The sequence below is a fragment of the Rhopilema esculentum genome, chromosome 8 (assembly GCF_057945365.1).
Source record: "Rhopilema esculentum isolate cy_ngs chromosome 8, ASM5794536v1, whole genome shotgun sequence".
Taxonomy (NCBI): domain Eukaryota; kingdom Metazoa; phylum Cnidaria; class Scyphozoa; order Rhizostomeae; family Rhizostomatidae; genus Rhopilema; species Rhopilema esculentum.
In genome coordinates, this window is record NC_142822.1 from 8,366,273 (window position 1) to 8,390,419 (window position 24,147).

Genomic DNA, 24,147 nt, shown 5'->3' on the forward strand with positions numbered 1-24,147 from the left:
AAGATGAGCTAAAATATACAAAGCCAAACATAAGAGTGTACTCTCCGATGCTCGAAGCGTTAGTAAAAGGAAATGCAGAACGAGTGAAACTTTTTCTTAAAGTTGGCGTTAACCCCAACCAAAGGGATGCAGTAGGCCGTACACCACTGATCATTATAAGTTACTACACAAATGAAAATAAGGCTGGGTTATTGGCTAGGCACTTGGTAAAACACGGTGGAAAAATAGATTTCACTGATACCAAAGGAAAGAATGCATTGCATCATGCGTGTGAAAAGGGTAGAACGAAATTGGTTGATACCTTGCTTAAGTACAAAGATCAATATGATATAACGGTACAAGATAAATCAGGAAAAACCTGTTTTGATTATGCAGAGATATCTGGAAGCTCAGACATTTCAGCAATGTTACAGTCATTAGCAGACGAGTATTGTTGGAGCCAATGTATTTGCTCAAGTAGGACTGACACTGCGATGGAAACTACCTCACCTATAAATGGACACACGAAAGATTTCGAGGCACTCAGTAAGTCAGATATTGGGGTAACTAAAAGCAGAGATGATAGAAAGTTAGAGAAACTGCAAAACGTCAAAAATGAAACAAAAAAAGCAACAACTTGTTCGCATGAGAAAAAAATCGATGAAAAAATGGAAGCACAAGTTAAGGACAGTGAAATCGAAACTATAGGGTGGCAACCAGAAATGATGAGATCCGCTTGGAATTTATGGGCAAAAAAGACAAGAAAAACAGCATGGAACATAGCTAAGAAAAAGTGTTTAACGAGGTCGTTAAGACATTGTATGTCGGAGCCCCATCGCAGGGAAAAAAATTTTGACTTAACAACCGACAAGATGGTGAAACGATCTAATTCAAGCACAGTACACTCAAATTCAGCGCAAAGACACACAGATGGTGAAACGGCAATATGTTCAACGACAAAGCAAATTGATATCAGTAAAGTCGGACTTGGGAAGGAAATAAAGGTTAGAAAACATAAGAGTTCAAAAGAGCAGTTAGTAGATATCTTCAAGATATTTGAGCAGCAAAAGTCAGAAACCTATCGAGAAGGTGCCAAGAAACCAGTCATTTTTTCTCACAGTAATTCTGTGTCACCCATGTCAAGTGCTTTTCTGGAGGATGATGAAGTCCCTAGAGTACCTTCCGGGAGAAGTTCCCGATCTATGTCTCTTGTTCCAGGCGCTTTTCCACACGTAATCGGAGCAAGAAAACGCCGCTCATCTCGGGTGTCTCTGCAATTTAACGTAAGCTCGCTGCCCGGAGACATCAAGAATAAGACTAAGAGCCTGCAGCAAAGACGGTTTTCGGCTATCTCAGCACCGTCCTTTGCATTTGAACGCTCGGTCAGTCCTAGAGCAGCTAGCAATTTGTCTATGTCCGCTCCCATTATACCGGTGATCAGGAAGTTCAATTTTGATAGGACAGAACTTTTTAGAAGCGAACGAGAGGAGAAAGAAGCCGTGTTTGATAAGAAGGAAAAGTTTTTCTCCAGAAAAACAATCAGGAAAAAGATTTCGTTGCTGCCATCTTTGCAAGCGTTCACAGAAATAGGGGAAGGAGCAGATATTGAGGAGATTTCCCGTGGTCATACTGACTGAATGTTCAGGGGTCATTTTCAAAGGGAACCTGGACGCGCTCGTGAAAATCAACGGGTCAAGTGATAAACCCAGTCTTTGTAAACTCTAGTAAATAAGATTGCAAAAAAGAGTAAAAACAATAAACCAAACTAGTGGAACTCTCTATAGACATGTCTCGACCACGCATTAATCAATATTAGTGATCAAACATTTTGAAAAACATGGAATCTAACCAGAACATGAAATTCTGCGGATGACTCTAATTGATCAACTACGAACATTTCAACAGTAAAAACTTATTTGTTTTCATTGTAAATTAAGATTCGACTTTCATTGTTAGACTGTCTATGTTCTCAGTAATTGCTGTTATGACTATCTCGTCACAACAATTATCACTTAATATTGTCCACAAAAAACTTCGATAGTAAATGAGTTTGACTTTCTGACGTTTGACTTTATTTTTCCCTTCATAAAACTGCACTGACACAATAACAAAAGAACTTCAAGTTGTGATACAGAGCAGCATCGATTCATTGAATTGCTCTACAGAAATAATCTGTATTGTAGAATATGCAAATTTCATGCTTGCATATGATAATTCATGCAGCATTTATTTTCTAAATAATGTAAGGTGCTGGAACATGATTTGTATCACTCGCATCACAGACGGTACCTTCTCATTAAAAATCAACATTGTAAAGTAAAAAGTAGCGAGTAAATATTGTTGCATAGTGAACAAAGTAGTATTATGCAAACAAGCCGTCATTATGTATATACTTTGCAAATTAAGTAAGTTTAACTGACATAGAAACGCAGGAGATTATGAATAATGTCAACAATATAGTTTAATTCATATTTGGGGAAGGTTTAACTCTTTTTGGGTGTTAACCTAAACAAAGTAAACTTGGTAAACAAAGTAAAAAAATTATTATATCTAGATTTAATGAAGAAATGATAATTTTCTTGATAATTCGTACCTATTCATTAGAGGATGAAGATGAATACACGTGCTGACGGAACGTTGATATTTGCTTGACAGGCAATGGCAAAGTTTGACAAAAACGAGGAAACACAATCAGGAATCAAAAGAATGATGCGCGCTTCAAGCCATTGACTTTTATCCTTACTCCTAACAAGAAAAATATTTCAAGCCAAAAGAGCATCTGCTAATAGCTAACTTTACAGCAAGAAATTGAATGAATGATCGAAAGAGGAGGTGCTTCAGATAAAGTGGAAAGTTCTGACTTTAGATCATTTCTCATTTGAAGTTTTAAAGGAAGGTCCATTCTTCCTGGTTTACCCCCACTCTGCAAACGTGTAGGGTGTGTGGCAAGAAGTTGCTAAAACCTGAAAATTTCTTATATAATAGATTTCTCAAAATACACCCATCTCTAGACGCCTTCCTACTTCCATAGGCAAAAACCCAATAATTTACTGGGAATCCTTGAGGCATGCACCGATTTGAATTTGATGATGTCACATAAATTTGTACCTCTGTCCAGGCTTGTGGCCTAAAAGGAGAACCGCTTCAGCAAGCACTCCCAGCATTTTCCAAAAGGGGAATGACCCCCGGCTTCCTCTGTTACAAGAAATCAAGAGATCGTAATAACACCAGACGATATGAATCAACACTAAATGACAATTTGATCAATAAACATTTGAAAATTGAAACAATATTCGCTACAAGTAAGTACTTTTTTTTCACTTCAAAGACAATAAAACAATTTTATACAATAACAGAACGTCTTTTTAAGAGAAATTCAGTTCCTTCGTTTTTGCATAAACATAGCGAATGAATTATTTTGCCTAATTGGTCTATGCAAGAGACTTACGACAAGCACAGCCCTGTTAGTGATGCCAACATGAGTACCAGATACAAGTGCAAAACTTCCCGTGCTGGTGATACTTTCCACTCCAGACCAATCATCTTGCTTTTCTCTTCTGTTCTGATTTCGAGGCCCGGCTTGAACCAGCACCTGCCTCCTTTGCCTTTCTTTCAGATTGCTTGCGACAGTTGGCGAGTTCCTACGAATCGAAAAAATCCCATTGAATACACAGGAAGAACCAAACCCCCAAAACACTCATTAGGGTTAGGGTTAGGGTTAGGGTTAGGGTTAGGGTTAGGATTAGGGTTAGGGTTAGGGTTAGGGTTAGGGTTAGGGTTAGGATTAGGATTAGGATTAGGGTTAGGGTTGGATTGGTTTAGGGTTTGGGTTAGGATTAGTAACAAATACTTTTAAAGAAGAGGAACATTATAAGACTTCTTTTAGAAAGTATTACTGAATGCGGCAAAGCAAACGTGGGAGAGCCAGAAACAATAGAGAAATTCAGAAAGTCAATCGGAGAGAAAAGGAAGGTTTTTTTAAGGAAATTAAAATCATAAAATTTGGATGGTGCAAAGAAAAGTTTTCTTAAGGGCATTAGGACATTTAAATTTGACAGGCAAAAATATTTTCTAGAAGGAGCAGAAAATTATAGAGCATGGAAAAAGTTATTTTAGTTTTACACATCTTCAAACCAGAATCAGATATTGTACCACGCTAAAACTACTAAAAATAAATATTTTCTAGCTTAGATAAGTTTTGGTCATTGCTTTCAAAGAGTCAATTTTCATCAAATACTTTCTAAGCTAGAAAAACGTCTTCAAAAGTGATAAACTTTAAAGGAACAAACAATGAAAGATATCTGCCAGAAGTGTTGATGCAACGTACAGGGATCTTTATTAATATTACAAAAATAATAACGACATCTTCTTTTACTGTTTTTCCAACAAATCAACTTAAATTCGCGAGACTGTGAGATCATATTTAAGAAAACGTCAGGCAGAAATACAATTTGAAAGGTCAGTTTGCTTAAATTTTTAGCAAGAAAGATCATTAACCTAACAAGAACGTCAGCAAAACAATTTACGATGTTTGCCTGAATCATCTTCTGAAGTCAATCAAATTGTAAAATGAGTGAATGATGACAAAAGAAATGGACCTCTTGTATTCGACCAGCAATAAAATTTCTTGTAATATTTTGCGATTACATAAAAACTTCACAGTTGCCAGAGCGCACTGATCAATTTTAATTATCGGCAACAACCAAAGCTGATCTGACAGCGTGAAAATTACAACAACTATGTCACCTAGCATTTATGTTTTACGTAATAGAAGATATAGTCTTGTAAACAACAGTTCTCCTAACAATCAAACAACTGACACGGCAGATAAACTACGTGTCATTTCGTAAGTACCTTGTAATGAAAACCCGAGAGCTCAGTTGAAGTGGGAGATAGCAATTAAGTTGCTTGAAAAATTCTGACTCCCCATTAAGCTTTAAAGAGCTCCCTACAAAGAAAAGCGTGAACTTTCTATGCATAAAAGCGGTTTTTGTTCAACATTTTAAGAACGGGGAACGTCGACGGTGACCAAAGGCTGACTATACTTTATAAGTTTTTATTGATGAGATAGGCCAATAGAAATAAAGACCGGGTTCATTGGTTTTAATGTTTTCATATACCAGGAGGAAGAGACGCTGTATAAATATTAATAATAGATAAGCCAATACATAATAAATAATAAACTAATAGATATTATATAGTTTACTTATAATTTTATTTTAATTTTTTGGTTGTTCCAATCGAATCTATTTATTTGCATTATATTGGACAGCCTCTTGTCGTTTGCAATGTTCCTACTTATCATTTCCTTAGTTCGAGTCCTTCCCATGCAAAAACCTTCGCTAGAGCAAATGGGGTCAGAAGGTGTAGTCACATCAAGAGGAAGCACAAGTACACTGCTAAACAAGCACAGCTTTTCAGAGTTCTAAGAAATAATTTTGGAAGCTATGCAGTAACAAATAACAATACAATTAGATTTTGGCCACCAGTCGGTGCATTTAGAATTAACCTTGTCAACTTTGAGAAAGGTTCAAACATGTTGGAAAATTTTCTTATAAAACATTGCAGAGACAATCGTGCGAGAGAAAAGAGTGAAACTTAGTGGGCTCGCTACAGAAAAAATGGTCTACAATCAATCTTCCATCATATTTTTCTTGAAACGAAGCCTTAATCTCAGTCAGTTCCATCAAGTTTCAAGGAGACATTCTCCCAATTCAAAGAACATGCTAACAGTTTTCAATGCTTTTAATAACTTCCAGGATATCGGTTTAAGAAGCATTAGGGGTATTTGTCAGTCGAATTTTTATTGATATCACCATTTAAACTGGAGCTTAAATGAAAAATTTGTTCTGTTTATTTTCAGCTCACAGAAACAATTATGAAATAAAGTGTATAGACATTGAAAAACAGATGCAATTGATACAAAATGGCTGCATCCAGTCATACTTAGTGATGATGAATGAGAGTGCAAGCTTCAGTGAACTGGCTACTACATTTGACGAAAAACCCAATAGTTTGTATAACTGTCAAAGGATTATCAGTTTTGGCATTTTGCAGCGTCAACAGCGACTTCTAAGCACCCAAAACAGCAATTCAAATGTTCGATATTTGGAGATGGCTACGAGGTATTGAATCAAAATATCAATTAGACTTACCTGGTCTTTTTGAGCTTTAATGGCATCGATGTTCTGTTCTGCATATTGTCGGTCTTTTGATGGGTCGTTTTTCAGCTCTTCTTTCTCAGAATTCTGTTCAACAATAACAAAAGTGTTCAAGAACAATTAAGGTGAGTCTCCATATACGATTTTTACGTAGGGAATGTGTCATTGGCAAAATACAATATGAATGTCAAATACACTTTAGAATTTTACATGTTTAAAATATCTAAAGTTGTCAATTTGTTAATGAGGGTTTAAAGGCGAAGAAGACCGATAAAATAACCTATTATCACTGCCCTGCCTTTAAAAACATGCCTTGCAGTAACTTTAAAGAATACAAAAAGCACTCTTCGACTTGAGCATGTAGACCCAACATACTGGAAATAGTTTATTTTTATTGCTAATACAGTTCCACGGCATTTAGTGCAATATTGATTTACGGCTGAAAGTTGCGATATTTGGATATAGACCGATTGACTGGTGATCGTATTAAGCGTTAAAATCGGAGTCAAAACTTAAGAATCCTACTGTTCTATGCACCAAAGCGTGAATGCAAGCACATAGATTAAAATAGGCACACGGAATTATATTCGTAATTGGCACACAGTCCTAATATCAACGAAAAATGATACTTTCGAAGGCATCAAAGAATTGGCTGGACAACTTACGAAGGACTGAGAAACACAAGTTAAAACAATTTATTTCGTTTCCTGTCTGGTGTCAATAATAGACTTTACCCATAGTGTAATAATAAATAAAAGCTTGGGTTTAGCTCCTAAGAGCATCTAGCAACACAATATGTGGCATCGTGCGCAGATTTAGTAGCCTGGGTATTCACCCAGTCTCGCTTCGGCGTTAGCCTCGAGCTGCCTCGACTTGATAAAGGAACCATTTAAAGTAGTTTCAAGAACATAAATTGGAAAAAGTTTTCGTCGCTTCATCACAAGTTGAATGATCATAACATCAAAAAAATTTCAATTTTACCTGGGGAGGGAAAACCTCTGAAAAAGATTCTCGCCACAAATCATCAGGAGTCCTGGAACCACAAAATAATTGATCTGAATATTTACAAAAAGGATAATAAGTGACAATGAAGGCCGAGGAATTCGATATAAAATTATTAAAAGGCTTAGTGTTCATTAAGACATCGTAATTAATATTATTTATTCAAAAGTTTATTAATGCAATAAAATGCAGGGGTTTGTAAGCTATATATTTCATAGATAGTCGCAATTAACTGTAGAGAGTTACACCTTCCAGGATTCAAATAAGCGCAAGAAACTTGCAAACTATATGCAAAGAAACGTCGATCAAATTTCCAGTTGAGGATATGAGCATTATTTCAAGTGTAAGTAATGGACAAACGTCAACACAACACTGCTCTTAACGATTGATTTTTTAACGTTGTCATGTGTCTGAGTAAAGTAATATTATTGTGCAGCGCAGCGCAAGAGCCTAGGTGATCTTTACCAAGAATGCAGCGGCGGACACTTGATCAAATATTGGGGGGAGGGGGCAAGCCTATTGTTTTAATAAGATGATGTCACATTTCCCATTGTTTAAGAACAAAAGACCATTGTCCTCTAAAGTATGGGGGCGGTCGCCCTCCCTCGCCCCCCAAGTGTCCGCCACTGCAAGAATGTTAGCTACTAAGGGTCTGCGCCACTAATCCTAAACTGGAGGGGCCAGCTACGTAAAGAAAGTTTCCTCTTACTCTCTCTAGCCCCAATTGTGGCACTATTTAGCTGAAGCTTTTTTTATTTGTGTTCTTTGTCCAATGTTTTTGTTATAATCTAAAGGCTTATCTAATTGAATAATTTAAGCTGTTTTTATTCTTTTATTTAGCGAAAAATTGGGGAGGCCAAGATCCCCTTCTGTGGAGCGGGCCTGTTACTTATCCAGCAATCTGTGAAAACATATCTAGATTAAATTCCTTCGGGCAGAAACCGCTAACCCTATTACAATTTGAGCACAAAAACTGTTAGTCCTTTTACCTTTTAGCCAGACCATAAGGCATATATCTTCAACACTTTTTCAAGGCAAGCTATGCTAGAATTGTTCCTACTATTATATTTAGCGACGTAGAGTAATATATCAATGCAACACAATACTAACCCTCCTTTTACGCGCATCATTCGATCAGCTGAGATTGATGGGGCACCTGGAGAGAAAGAACATAATAACTTAAAATCCATTTGCTGATTCCACAGATGAGTCGAAAATAACGTCTCAAAGCAGAAATGAAGGACGCGCTTTTAAGTTAGATTCTTCTTGATAATTAAATAAAGGGCAATATCTTTAAGTGAATGTGATTTTACCAACTTCACCTCATTCTAACTTTGAATTAGAATTATCTGTTTGTATAAATTGTTCAACACTTAGAAACTGAAATTTGAAATATTTGTTCTTGTCAAATGTCAGAACAGCTTTATAAAAAAAGAAGTGCGAAAGCAGTGGACAAAAAAGTAGAAATTTGCAAAACAATACTTAGGTGAAATAAATATATCCACTTGAATATACTTTAATCAACATCTTAAGAATAAGTATCTAAAAAGGCACTCATTAAAAAGCAAAGATCGTACCGATATCATCAAATTTATCCTGGCCAGCATGTACGATAATTGGCTTGTTATGGTCCGTTACAGAAGATTTCCTGGAAAAAAAGTTTAATTAGAGAAGAGATTGGTTAAAATAAATTGAATCCCATGAGTTTATTCTACAGGAACAGAGAATGCTAAGAAAGAAACAGAAAATTGAACATACGAAAACAAAGGAGGCAAACGAAACAAATTATCTAAGTATAAGAAAGTAAGTTCAACTAAAGCTATAAGAAATAAATCAAGGATTATAACAAACTTAAATATTAAATATACAAAACAGGAAACAAAATTTTTCTAGCTATAGCATCACTTTAACGGGAACACAGAACTTTGAACACAGCAACTGTTTTTGTCATATTAATCAGGGCAGCTTTAAAAAAGCAGTGCGAGTGAACACAATTAAAAGTAGAACTTTGCAACACGATATTTAGGTTACTAAATATCAAAGTAAATTGCTATATTAAAAGCCAGAAGAAGCATAAGGAAAAACATTATTAGCATGAGAGAAATTTGAACAAAAGTGAAAAAATTGATAAAGCCTTTTTGCAGAAAAAAGAATTTTTTGCAGAATAGAGATATTTCCTTACCCAACAGACATGTTAAACGCCATATTAGCAAAAAGACTTCTAGTCTTGCTACTCAAATTGTCAATTTTGTTGCTTGAAAACTGCGAATTGAAGAAAGAAAGGTACTTGGCTTGCATGTTACTAAGGCAGATTGAAGAATCGGACACAAAAAGTCACTAAAAGTCTAGTAGGGTAATTGTTTCTTTTTCTTACGCCTTGCAGTCATCTATCATTTGAGCTACACAGTGACGCCTTCATCAGTTAGTTTCAATTAATGGGCAAAATAAATATCAAATATACTGAAAAATTAAAGAAGAAGATCGTTAAACTCCCAAAGGTTACTCTCAACTTTCGCCTAGAGTGGCTTACTTCATCATTCAGGGTCCGAAGTACTATATAAGAGCTACTTCTACTGTGATCTCAATACATAATCCACGTGCAGACATGGATGGAGTCCGGCAGTCTATAGACAGCAATCCAGGCGTTTTTAAAGGTGTCGTAAATTTAGAAATATTTTCAACGATCGAGTGCCAAACATAGTTACGTTTTGAGAGACACCCAGAAAGCTGGTATCACCGTTTGCTATTTGATTTACTTGGATTATAAAAGGTGTCACGAGAATGTTGAATGAAATTAGAACTAGTATTGATCATTGGGGAACACCTTAGCTTCTTCTATATACAAACATTTCAAAAGATTTCAAATTGCTGAAGTTTAAATTGAATTATCCCGAGCTTGACGCTTCATTAGATATTAGCAGAGTCACAAATTTTATTCACGAGTTAAGTATTTTTAATCTTCAATAAACATCGCTAAATTGGTAGGTGATTGTTAAATCAGAAAGATTTTTTAAACTTCACTTCGATGCCGATTCAAGAAAATTTGGCAAAAGAATTCTGCAGATATCTAGAGCACCTTAAGACGTTGTTATGAAACTCGTAAAGCAAAGGCGTCACACGTGACAGCAGTGTGGTCGGCTGGCGTTCTCTCATCGGTCTTTCAAATGACTTTATAGTGTGCAAGTCAAAGAGAGCTAGCCAAGTTAAATCATGAATTTGGGGGTACCTGCAAAGAAGCGCCGTTTTTGTGGGCGATGAATCTAAGAGTTTTGCTGATAATTTTCTTCTTTTCGGGCTCCATTTCCTGAAAATGTAAATATTGAAAATTTAATTCACCCTGCAGTTAATTCTTTATTCAAAAGCTATTTAAGCGTCGGCTTGTTTTCATATCCGTCCTCCCACCACTACTGTCAGGTTCATTAGGCCGCCGAAAAATGTGCCTCTAGAGTGATGAGGCAATGAAGTCAATTTTTGTCAAATATTGCATAACGTTCAGGGTTATTTTGAAATTTAGCCTAAATTATATCCCGTGATGTAGATAGTGAACGTTGAACCCAATTTGATTATTTCATACAATATCCACTGCATAGAAATTGATGTTAAAATAATCATAGAAAACCAGAGAGTGGATGTGGGTGATATACTGAATATAACACAGACGGAGACTCTTTCTGCATATAACAAAAAGACTGTGTCTAGAAACACAACATCGTCTTCTATGAGCAATTCTCTACACTATATTTTAACTTATATAAGTACCTTAAACCTTCCTCCAATACATGGAGCTTCTCAAGCACATTTATAGCCATTTGCTTGCAAACTAGAGAAGCAAAGTGCCTTTGAAGAAAAATTGCGTTTTGATAATCATAAATACACAAACCTGGTATTTATCGTATTTGTTCCCAATGATCAGCAATGGGATTTGAAGTGGATCCAGCAAGTTTTTATCCTATTTCAAACGAGAAGTACCACGTTAAGTTGCCATTGGAAACTTGGAATATAAGATTGAATACTTAAAAAAATTATGAAATGAAGTTACCTTTTTACGCGAAATTGCGTGTGTGACTTACTTAATGTATTTCATTTTACAAATTCCTAAGAAAACATGCCTTATTAATTTCTCATGCCATATTTTCTGTAATCCTAAGTCAATGATCTCAGAATTTTTGTATGTTCGTATGTTTTTGTATGTAATTTTTGTAAGAAATACAATAGAACCGGACGCACACCAAAAACGAACGATTTCAAACCACGGAAAGTTGAAGCCTTTCTAGCTTCTCAACACATTCAAAGTCATGTATAGGCACCCTCCTAGAAACGATCCTTTACCTGGCGGACAGAAACGTTAGTCCGACAGACGTCCGCTACTTAGAGGTTTGACTCATAGCCATGACTCATATCTTAGCTAATTTTACTTTACCTCCTAAATTTTGTCTATATATGCATACTACTACATCTTTTTTCGAACAAAAAAAATTCATTCTAATTTCAATCGAAAAAGTCCATAAAACAGCGCATGGAAAGCCCCCTTTAATATGCGTTATTAAACAACCCAAAGTAGAAATAACATATTTTTGTACGTACCGCATGGTTTTCTCCAACGCGTTCCCAGCATTTTTGTTTCATCTTAGCAGAAGTGCTAGGAAAGAAATGAATTATTAATCACAAGATTCCCTGAGAAAAGGATCTCTACTGATAGTGAGGACAACTTAATTGTTTTGAAATCTTTCTGAGTACCTTGGGGCGCTTCGATCAATCTCGCTCAATGCTTTCTTCACTAAATGTTTTACCTATGTGAAAAGAAAAAATTAACGAAGTTTAGTGATCTTTCGAAATGAATCAATGTTATATGGACAGGAAAACTTTTAGATTCTTAAATGATTAATCGTGTGTTACATTGTAAAGCCATTGGCCAAACGCTTTTTGGGATCAGTTACACAACGGAAAAAGTTAACCAATCAAATTTGTTTATCGATAAAGTTTAGTAATCTAAGTGACCAGTTATGTTTCGTCCACATTTGTAAAAAAACAATCAAAATTGATTTGAAAGGCTGTTTTAAATGGATTAGAAATCGTGTGAATATGAACTTTAGCTTGAATAAGACCAAGGCCATATGGAAATGAATTATTCACATAAGACCAATTAAAGGCAGTCTGTCCCATTCGCGATTGGCTAATAAAAGGGGCCTCCTCTCTAGTCATTGAGGGCGAGAACAACAAAAAATAGCCTGATCTTCATATCATCGAATCTGCCTTAGACGTTTAACACCAAAACAAAATTCCCAGCAACTCTCTCAGGGAGAGTACACTATAGTGGTTCTTCATTCTCATTGGTTAATTGTGCATCAGAACAACGATGCATGAATATCTTGGCCATGGAAAGAGTTTCTTAGAATGGGGACTGGGGAGAGACTACCTTTAAACTGAAAAAAACAACATCACTAGCCACAGTCTTGTCGATTAATAAAGAAATTTTGCAGCAAATTAACAGCCAAGTTAATCCTACACAATATTAGCGGTCTAGTTAAAGCTAAGAATAACCTCGACAATATACAGAAAGTTTTTCAACGTAAAGAAAAAGGTGAGGTAAAAATATAATTTGTAAGTAGAGGAAATTCCTGTTAGAGAGAACACTGGTTCGACAGTATGAAAAGGTTGTAATGTCCTGTTTCTTCCTTCGTCACTTTCATGGAACCACGACAATGGCCTGGATTGATGCATGCTCTAGCAGAGGGATGGGTCTAAACGTATTGGAATAGGTTCGCTGAGACTGCAAAAAAGTTCAAGTTAATGCCAGTGTTTTTTATCAAGGGACCGAGTTATCGGGATTGGGCCGTAGAAATGTGGTTCATAAGAAAGATGCTAAGGTTATTGTGAAGAAACCATGTCAGCATCACGGCAGTCCTAAAAAACGCTAGAAGCAAAACGTTTGTTTAGAACAACGAGAAAGTGGCAGTAAGTATTTTCGGACACAAAATTAGGAAAGGAGGGTTAGAGTTTTTCGCGGTCACCGTGAAAAACAAGAAAGAGAAGCAAAGCAAGATCACGTGTTGACATTGTCAAGAGACTTATCTCGTGAATAGGCGTGTCTAATGAAATGTTCTTGAGATCATATGAAGAAAGGGAGTTGCAGAGGTTAATGACAATCAACTTCCTGCAAGGACAAGATTGAGAGTGAAAAATAGACTGTTTCATCATAATCATTTATCAAAAAAGTGATACGTATCGTGAAGGGAACAAAAATGATCATCGTTGCAAAAGGCGATACGATAATGAATCTGTACCTCTTTCAAAAGGATCTCCTGGGTCTCCCATAGATCGTTTGGCCGTGAAAGATCCAAGACAACCACTATAGACAAGTTCCTAGAAGAGAAACCGGAAGTTTATACGGATATTATTTACCTATGACACCATTCATTAAGGATTGGACCGATGACGGATTCTTGCGGTGCAGCTATTTGAGATCCCACCTTCGTTTTATAACAGAAACGCCTTCTTTTTGTAAAATGTCCATACCACACACAAATTTTAACAATATAAATGCCACGTTAAATGCATTAACAAAACATTAAATGAGTGTAATTTCCCTGTACAATGAAAAAGTCAAACATAGATTTCTTAATCAACAAGTAACAGGACAAAAACTCCTATTCAATACACGACTTTTTCTTGACTCTACAGCAAGTTTACTCCACTCTAGGTACTAGAGCCCAAGGGATTGGGAGGGTGGTTACAATGAGAAAAACATATTCCCTTCCCAGTATTAAGGCTCTGGTACCCAGGCTGCAGCAAGCCATTTTCAGGCAACGACCACGCATGTTTACAGGGTAGAATTAACGGAATATGGAGTCACTCTCCCGCCCCAAGCGCTTAACTCAAGTCTTTCAGGTCTTTAGCTGTGTTTTTTCCTTGAAGTTACCTCATCAAGAATAGCCTACGAGCATTCCTCTATTTGTATGCACGCTGGCTACTTCAAAAGTAGTAAAGTTCTTAAAACAAGAAATGCAACAACGTGGCAAGATTATAAATGTCAGGGGAAAATATACCTGAGAATTCCCTGGGAATATACCTGGGAATTTCAAAAGAACGGAAATCCTTGAATACAAGATTTTGAAAAGGACTGTTTTTAAGATTATTGAATCGAGACTGGAAACGTGTGGGTTGGTGCAGGTCTTGCTGCTTGATACACAATGAGTTAACTTCTACCATGCAAGGAACAATTGGAAATTTTAGAATACAACTGGTTGGACTCAATACAATTAAGTAATAAAAGGTTCATTACATATAAAAGTGACCATGTGGTTTGAAAATTTTCATTGGAATTGCACGATAACTGGAACAGCGAGGTGCTTAGCAAACACAATAGAATAAAGGCCTATCTCACTTTGAATTTATTGATGATGATGTTATAATGGTTTCTATCAGTCTTGACATGCTTGCTCCTCCCCCAAGTTCATAAATATTGCAAACATCTTTGATCTGAAAGACAATAGGTTACTGAAGGTGCATATTCATCTTGGTTTAACCGTATAGTTTCAACAATAGTACTTTAAGCAGTCGAGCACTAGAAGTTTACTAATACCATTGATATACACCATCTCGAGTGCATGCAGTCTCAAACATTCGCTTTCTCGAACTTTTTTCAATACCGCCTCGCTTTGGGTTTTTTAGAATCGTCTCCGACTATCTTCAGCCCTTTTCTTTTTCTCTAAGTGGAAAAGTTGCTTGTTATCGTCAACTGTACGAGTCTTCTTCCTAACTCAATAAAGAAACACGCCTAAGATATGTTTCCAAGTATTCTTTAGATAATATTTGTATATTGTCGATCACATAAAGAAACATGTAAATGAATTTCAAAAGCCTTTTAAAAATCTCGTTGCAGAAAGGAATGGAGACATTGCAGGGAAAAACCCAGTAAATTTTCAAAATTTGGAAACAGACAAAGAAATATTCACTGGGCTCCATGTTAATAAAGTGTTAGGGGGATATCCTAGCAAATGATTTCAAGGCAATCGACATCCACAGATACTAGAATTTGATAATAAGAACCACGATGAATAAAAAATGAATATTGCTGAAACAGTCGACAACTTCCTGTTAAAAATAAAATAATTAGACAAATCCGGTATTTATACTGACGAGATTACCGGATTTACAGTATAAATACTGGATTTGTCTAACTATCTTATTTTTAACAGGAAGTTGTCGACTGTTTTAGCAAGATGAATTTTTTATTCGTCATGGTTTTTATTATCAAGTTCATTAACAAGCTGCGGTTTCCAAAGTCTCAATCTATTAAATAGATACTAAAATGGTTTACGCCCACTGGCAATCAACGTTAACCAATCAACAAGCATAATACCAGTCACATGCTAATTGACTGGTCAATAGTTGATTGACCAATGGTTAAATCCATTCCTTGTGCATTTTTAGCGGCAAATGAGATTATGAAAACAGCAGAGCCTTTGGGTAAACAACTAGAATCTATTTACCATTTTGTGTCCTCTTGGGCGTCTGGCAAATGTATAGTCTAATGCTACTGTTGGCTTCGGGTTTTCATCCCTTGAAAACAGAGTTTATTTTAAAATGCTGCTCAGTTGCAAGGAAAATGGAAACATTCTATGAGTCATTTAAAGAATAGACTGCAGTAGCCTAAGGGCAATGCTAGATGTTCAATCAGCCAAAAACAGATTTCGCAGTTCATATAATCATACAAAACAGTTGCTTCGAGACCTATATAGCATTGCAAAGTACAGTTTGAAACAGGAGAAAACTCCAAACTCTCTTAGATTATACATTATGAATTAAAAATAGAAATAACACTAATTCGATTAATCTTACAACTAAAAATAATGAAACAAGCTTTGATCAAAGATTTAACAGCAGTCTTGGACAATGCACTGTTAAAATTTTTAGAGTGTTATGGGCCTCTTGAATACAAGAGTCCAAGAGAATTTGACTAATACAAACCATATTTAAGGCATTTTAATGAATTACTTCTCACTTAAAACCAAAACAAAGATGATTTTTAACAAAGACAATTTATTAATCCCTCACCTTTCTAAAAACCTTAGTATCATTGAGCTTTTCCCCTGATGAAAAAGCAAAAATATATGATTTTTTTGAAAAGATATTGAAACAATCTTGAACAAACAGCATGAAAAGATTTGAAGGAAAAGAGATTGAATATATTTTCAGATAATAAAAATTGAATTTAAACTATAAAATAACCATTTATATTCATTTAGAAATGATCCTGATAATAAAAATGCAGTAAAACGCCTATTAAGGGCATTTTGCAAGAGTTTTGTTGAATAAAATACAAAATATTATGGACAATCGGTCAAGAAAAAAAGGGGGTATAATAAATTAGATAACATAGCAAGGTAGATAAGATAGGTAAGAGAAAATCAGTGTTAGCTTACACTTTGCTTGCTACCACAAACCAAAATACAACTTTCTGTTGGCTGGTCACTGGTGTCTTCTTTCCCTAAAATTTAATGAGATAGTAACACCTTGCTAATCCTTAGCTGCACAAAGTTTTACTTCAGATAGAGAAACAAAGAAATTAACTGGCATTTTTTGCAAAATGAACTAAGAAAAAATTATCACAAGAATGCATAGCTATCCATCAAACATATAATGAATAATTACTTTTCTTTATTTCAGCCTATGTGTCACGAGGACGAGAAAAGAAATAATACACAGTTTAACCAAAATTAGGCTATAATCAACGCATCCCCACTTACGACTAAACTACAACTATGCTTCAATGTGTTAATGTGTTAAAACTCAATTAAATTAGGTTCTTTCTTGAAGTCAACTTAGTCTGTTTCATTAAATTCAAAGAAAGGTGTCAAATAAATAGTTTGCAACACAATGCAACAAGTATAGCATCAATAGGCCAATTTCACGACACTGTACTCTTTTTTTCTATAAGAACTAGTAAATTTAAGTTCAGGCTGACTGTTCTTTTTGAAAATCTGAGGCTGGATTGTTCTAAATTTGTTTTTAATCTAATAGGGTGTAAGCAGTGCATGTGCTAGCTTTTTCCCTCTAGGGAGGTGTTCAGGCCTCATTTGCCAACAAAGTGAGTGGGACGACCCTCATTTGCCGAAGAGTTTGAAAATTTGACGAAAAAGCACCCACCCACACATCGCTAAAAATCTTCAATTTTGAGAAAAATAAATTGTTCAAAATTGCATTTTGCAGAAGCTCAGCCTCAGCTCATTCTTAATTTGTTCTTAACTTTTGACCAATTTTGAGGCTTGTGTTCTTATAACAGTGTTCCTTTAAAAAAAGAGTGTACTATGAAGCAGATATCAATATAAATTGGTTTACCTTTATCTTTGTATCCAACTTCTTCTTTGATTCTTTCTTCAACAGCAATGTCCCATAATGTTTTTTCTGACCTGAATGCAGATTTATTTCTTAAGGTCAGATTTCTATTATAATCTTTAGCAAAGAGGTCTAGGAATATACAGAAAGTGGATATTGATTTCCCAAAGGAAATTTGTCTAAAGACATTATTGTCTTAATAAAAACTTTAAGTAAAAAATATGCAGTGCATGGTACAACAATAATAGTACAATGGCAAAAAACAGGCTTTGTTGGATAAAAAAACATTCTAGAATCCTAGAAAGAAAATTGTATATTGTTGAACAAACAAAGGTATAGGTTAAATTGGGAAATGATTGGTAGAAAGGGTACTTTTCTTGAGCAAACAACATGACGAGAAAGGTTCCTTTTGTCACTTTCATAAGTTGCTTTTGTCACTGTTTTAAACCTAACCCAGCAGTACTACAAGGTATCCATATATTATTCCTTAAAAGGATATGGGTGTCTAACTTCACTGCAGTAAATAATTTAACTTGGCAACTTAACAGCTACAAAAAAGGAAAAAAATCTCAAAAAAACTGTTAGTCTATGCTGCCTCTAGAAATTTGTCTCTGGTGGACTCTTGCTTGATATGGAATAAAAAAATCATTTATGTCAACACTTCAGTTGAAAGATTACTTATGGAGCCTAACATAATTAAGTCTAATTCACATCCTAATATGAAAAGATTCAATGGACAGTGAGTTTAATTGCCCAGTTTAAAACATTCTAAGTGATATTTTCAAAAGTAAGCCTGGCAGAAACATTGCAGAGATAAAATCTTATGGGAAGAAAAATTTTGGCACAAAAGACAAGAATGGGATAAGTGTTAGAAATGGCCTTCTCTTTTGAGATGTTTTATCCATAATTTTAAAAAACACTTGGAGGACAATTGGAAATGAAACAAATTCTGAATATTTCCTAAACCTTAAGGTTACGGTAAACGTTTTGAACACAAAAATTGGTTTTTCCTTCCTAAAGGCCAAACGGCTTAAGGAATCTGGATAAACTATATATCATTTGATGCACAAGATTATGGCGTATCTAGCCAGATAAAAATTATTGGCAAATAATGTTAAATGTTATTTTCCATGCGAATTTACTGGTCAAAAAGTGTACCACCTTCAAAAGCTATTATGTACCCTTGCGTTTGAGGTAACAAAATCTGACTTAGACCAGCAGGAAGTGCCGGTCCTAAGCTACCAAAGTGTGTCTCGGATTTTTTAAATTCCTCCTCTTCTTTAAACTATACCCTGTCAAAAATTGGCAAATAATTTTTCCACCCTCCCGCAGCTGTATTTGGGTATAAAAGACGGACCAGAGAAAATAAAAAAATTTTGAGACACACTTTGTTTGCCCAATGTCTCCCCTAGCCGTGTGCAAATTTTCGAGCCATTTGATTGGTTCCTTGGGTACATAATAGCTTTTTCGTACCTGCATGTAGAGGAATTTCGAGTCCGGAGAAAACGGGATTTTACTAATCGCACTTGCAAGATACACTCGTAAACCACAGTGTAATCCGGGTCAAGTCACTTGAAGATTTAAGATCAATAAGCCTATTTAAATAAACACGGCCGTACATTGGGTATATGGATGTGCCATGCGATATTGTAAATGAGACATGCGACTACAACCGCAAAGCAACGATAATCGGCTAAAAAGGTCAAGAGATTTTCAGGCCTCAACTAAAAGTTTTGATAAAGAAATTATGGAAACCTTTGTTTACATGGGATTTTTTCCATTTTCAAAATTTCTGTTTGTTTCAAATTTGGTATCATTGTGTGCCTTGAAAGTTTGGCTACTTGAATGTGAAAAAATCGAAAAAATGATGTTTTCATCCAGAAAACGTTTACCGTAACCTAAAGTGCAATTGAAGAAAGGCTCAGCAGATCAGCATCTCTAAAATTTGCTTGCTGACACAATCTTGAATACCAAAAAGCTACTTTCCAGCCTGGCGCAAGATGGACTGGAGGGTTCAGGAAGAAGGTTCGCATAAAGCAAAAAAGGCCATGACACCCAACAATTCAGATTTGCCTAATATTTCTATCATAAGCAGGGATTTTGGTTGTAACTCTATGGTGAAGATTTGATTAAGAAAGAAAAAAATGTTTTTAGGTTGGAATAAAGTAGACCAATGTAATATGTTAATTACTTAAAAGGGAATGCAGCTGAAATTTCACAGGCTTATATAACATAGACTTATATCTAAAATAGCAATTTATCTTTCATGCAAGATATAAAAATTTTCATGCACAATTATGCAAAAAGCAAAGGTTGAATACAGTGTTGTCATAAGAGAATTCTCAGATGGGAGGAGGGGGACTGAAATAAGTATGAGGTATCTGTTTCTGCTTATTCAATACCTTTTTATAAAGGAGTTAGTTTGGCAGGCGTTAGGAGCTGCAGCCTGATACTTTCAATGGCTGTGATACAAGTAATCGATGGTAGAAGTAAAGATAAACAAGTCTTTTGTAACAGGCTTCCATTTCAGTTAAAGCAAACATCTTATAGATTCCATCATTAATGAGCTGTATGTCATAGGTCCTTAGACTATACTGCCAAAGGAATCCCTCAATATTTTGCTTTTATTTCTTTTGAGAAATTTTTCGCGAGGGCGCTACCCTTGTACTTTTTATAGCAATGCATCCCTGCTGAAAATCATACACCAGCACTTTAGGACTTTGCTGTTTAATACAGAACTTGCATTTTGGTTGACAAAATATAATGCTAGCGCTTGGATATTTCCAGAATTTTTGAAAGAGAGATGGCGAACTGCAACTTATATCAGCTTTTATTTCAGCCATACCAACCAAACCAAAACCATACCAAATATAGAATGAACATACCCTCCTTTTTTAGACATTTTTTACATCCGAAAGCACCAAGGGTAACAGAAAATATTGACAAATCGAGATAGACCAAAACAATCTCCAACCAATAGCGACTTGGTAACCACTCAATATTTTGACTAGGCCACTCCACTTGGCAATAAGCACCAACAACAACAGCTAACAATAAATAATGTCTGCGCAGCGGCAGCTCTTCCAACTCTAGTAAAGATTATTATAAAATTTTTGTCATTGACCTTGAAAGCTGACGAAGAAATGTTTACTTGAAATCTTCCAGCCTATCAAATGACCCTAAACTACTTATCTTTATGAAGAAAACAAAGAAGACAGTTCTATAAAGAACACTCTACCAATATACTGAATGCCTTAAAAAAGAAGTTTAACATTAGTATCTAAAGAAAAAAAAAACATGACACATATACATAAATATATATAAACACAAGTACAAGGAAACACGGAGACAGGACCCCCAGGACAGATAGCCGTCGCCCCCAGACCCATTTGCCGCCCCAACAACAACCGGAGACGGCAATAATGTCCAAACAGCCAATAAGACGTCTATCAAAAGGATGCTTCTTTATTATATTAGGGTTGCTCCAGTTAACTCCTAATTTACGGGTCTTAACCTTTTGGAATGTTACTATAAGGCAATGCATTAAAAAGCCTTGAAATGCAACTTGCGCTTCTTATTTTCTTGTGTCTAAGCAAAAGAGCTCTACTTCTCTATTTCTGAATTTCTTACAGCAGTGAAAGTGCAAAGCTATGTAACTGGGCTGTAACTTATCCAGTAATTTGGTTCTTCAAGACAGTACAATAAATACCCTTTTTCGTCAAAATTTCAGCATTTGGTCATAAAGACTAAACAGTCTAAATTAAAACCATTCCAAACAACGTAAATGGTAGGCAGTTCACAGTTTGCTGTTAGGCTGTTTCTTTAAAAGAGGTTTCGTTGAGAATTCAAATGAAAAAAGCAAGCTTGAGTTATTCAAACAGTTGGTGCTTTTCCCTTGTTTCAGAAGCGGGTTTTACCTTGGCTTCGACTTATAAGTTAAACTTTTCTATCCAGGGCCATCGCTGGAAAAGAAAATTAGAACGTGAAAATCGAAGCCATGATTGACTGACGAAAACATACTCTTTGATAAATAAAATCAATCGTGTCAAAATTCCACACCAACAAATTTATGTATTTTAGGCCACGCCCTATTATGTCGGGAAATTTAACCTGTGACTGGCACACCTCCCCTCCCCTAAATAAAAGTGTTTAGCGACGGCTGTTTCTATCGACAAGATTTGTACATTTTAGGAACGGTACGCTCTGGCGCAAAGCCCGTCTTCGTGCTTACACGATCCATTAAAAGCCTTAAAATTCTTGCCCAAACTGAGCATAAATCTATAAGTTTCAACTGCTCAATTTTGGGCGTATTGAGTGAAACTTTCAAAAATCAAGAATATCAACCGTTGTTGACGTTCATCTGCATGGCAACAGATAAAAGCACCTTTCGAAGATAAACCAATCATTGATAGCATCTTTTCTTTTCATATTTTCAACAAAAGGACATGAGGAATCTTCTCGAGTTTGTATGAAAAAGGCTGGAAGACGTCAAGCGACCTAGCATGTTTTTGATGTTCTTTTGTAGAATCTAATTACTCTGTCAATCGATGTTCCTAAAAGATGATCACTGTGGGCGAAATTTCCTTGCTTTACTCACATGATTTACTAAAAATCGTTCATCATCATTGTTCAGTGGCCTTGTTGAATCTCGTTCCTTCGGTGGAAATTTCCTCTTTGACCAGCTGCAAAATCGGCCCATCAACTGACAAGAATCTTAGCTCAATAATTTCTTGCCAGAATTGATCCAATATATTAAAATATTACAGACTTGTGAAATGCTAGAAAATTCAACGCCATGACATAAACTAAGCTAAATTAAAGGAAATTCTCCACCGACAGAATCATCTAAATCTTTATGAACATCCACGCAAATATGTATTTTTCTAGCTACTTTCTTCACGGAAACTGGTTTTGCCACTTCTCTGCATTAGAGCTTCTTCTCTCCAGCAAAACAAGTCTTACTGATGCCTGAGTACTCTTCATGTCTCGGTCATGCATTCTTTACTAGTTTTTTATACTTAACAATATTACCTCTAGTATCTACTATTATAAATTTCCTGGTAGGTATAAAAGCTTCCTTAGATTTATTGATAAAATTTTTATTATTATTTATTAAACAGTCATCCTACCAGTAAATTTAAGCTGATCAGGCGAATAAACTGAGCCAGTTTCCCCCTAAAATCTCCAAAATATGCCTAATTTGTTGCACTATTCAAGAACCTATCTTTTTTGCTACGATATCTGTTCCAAACGAACCTCTATTGATTTATGACATCAATTGTTTCACGAATTTGACTTTAAAGGCACTATGATGTCCTGACGCGTTTCGCTGGCCATTGAAATTTCCCATTGGTCCAATCAGCAACATAAGGCTAATTGGCAACATTTTAACGATCATAAACACGTTGCATAGCCTATAGTCAACTCTGAACGATTGAAAGACAGGGAATATTACCTTTAAGTTGCCTTCTCTCGGAATAAATATGGAATCGAAATGCTGGTTTTTTTCCTTTCTGTATTTTTCTTTTCACACTTCCAGGGGCGATAATAGCAAAGTGGCGATCACCACCCTGGCCCTCAGACATGTGAAGAAAAAAAATTACGGGCCCTTTCTGCAAAAGTTGGAGAAAATAATTTCATTAATTGTGATATTACAGTCACAGCCAAGGTCACTGCACGCTTGCAATGCAATACTTACTATACAGAAAATTCATTTCAAATTTTGCACACAGACAAGTCTGTCCCAATTCATAGATAAATAATTTGAAACTGTATGTAGAGATCAAGGAGCTGCTGTTTTTGGTACTGGTCTGAAGTCGCCATTGTTACATTTCTAGCTAAATATTACTTTAAGGGAAGAAAGTTTCGCAGAAAGAAATCTTCCCGAATCGAGAGAAGTACCAAAATTTTAATCAAGTTTCACCAAAAAGCGAAATAGGATCTTTCGCAAAAACACTTGCGTTTTCGTGAAAATCATGAAATTTGGGCAAAGAACGTTTCTATTCAACTGAGGTTTCCCTCTATTCTTATCCCACATGATACCAACAAAACAACGAAAAAGAAATTCAAATTTGTTCAAAGTTATCATTCTTCATCAAAGTTTCCAAGAGGATCAACAGCAAAATTGTCTGGATATTTCACAAAAATAAACATTTGCAAATTCAGGAAGTTTCGCGAATCAAACAGTCGCGATTTTAGGCCAAAAACGCAAAATTCTCTTCCTTCGAAAGTTCCTTTCCACCAAATTTTCTTCCCTTTTTTCCCGGGTTTCCTTTAAGTTCTTCTTTTCTCTAAAACCCTCTGAAAGGTGCATGTTGGAAAGTTATAGTGACGTTTTTCTGTTTGTTTAATGAACAGTGTGTTTATAATTATTAAGTTTGGTACAGACTAAAGTATCGGTATCATTTTAAGTTCTCTTAATGATGTTAATAAGTTTGTAGGTTACTAAATTTTTAATTGTAGACAGGATTCTAACCTAGACAGATGAAGAGGTGACACGTGCAAGAACAGAACTAGGAGGTTGAATTTTAATTGTTTTTCTTGGCTCAATTTCAGAACATTGCATATATTAGGTTCGCTTGTCAATATTGCTAGAAGTATTAGACTAGGATTGTTATTTTGAACCGTAATTGAAAGATTTCTTCCTTCACTAATCAGGCAAGAACAT

General features: G+C 35.6%; 1 protein-coding gene across 1 annotated transcript; it reads right to left on the reverse strand.

The window, feature by feature from the left end:
• Nucleotides 1-1,966: 1,966 nt before the first annotated feature.
• LOC135694526 (cytoplasmic dynein 2 light intermediate chain 1) lies at nt 1,967-20,512 on the reverse strand. Its single transcript, XM_065213306.2, has 17 exons — nt 20,366-20,512; nt 17,484-17,554; nt 16,568-16,632; nt 16,200-16,234; nt 15,635-15,704; nt 14,527-14,621; nt 13,427-13,505; nt 11,880-11,932; nt 11,727-11,781; nt 11,023-11,091; nt 10,369-10,446; nt 9,325-9,404; nt 8,720-8,790; nt 8,253-8,298; nt 7,122-7,173; nt 6,135-6,227; nt 1,967-3,620 (listed from the first exon to the last, which is right to left on the reverse strand). The coding sequence occupies exons 1-17, from the start codon at nt 20,380-20,382 to the stop codon at nt 3,519-3,521; spliced, it is 1,131 nt and encodes a 376-aa protein (XP_065069378.2). The 5' UTR covers nt 20,383-20,512; the 3' UTR covers nt 1,967-3,518.
• Nucleotides 20,513-24,147: the final 3,635 nt, after the last annotated feature.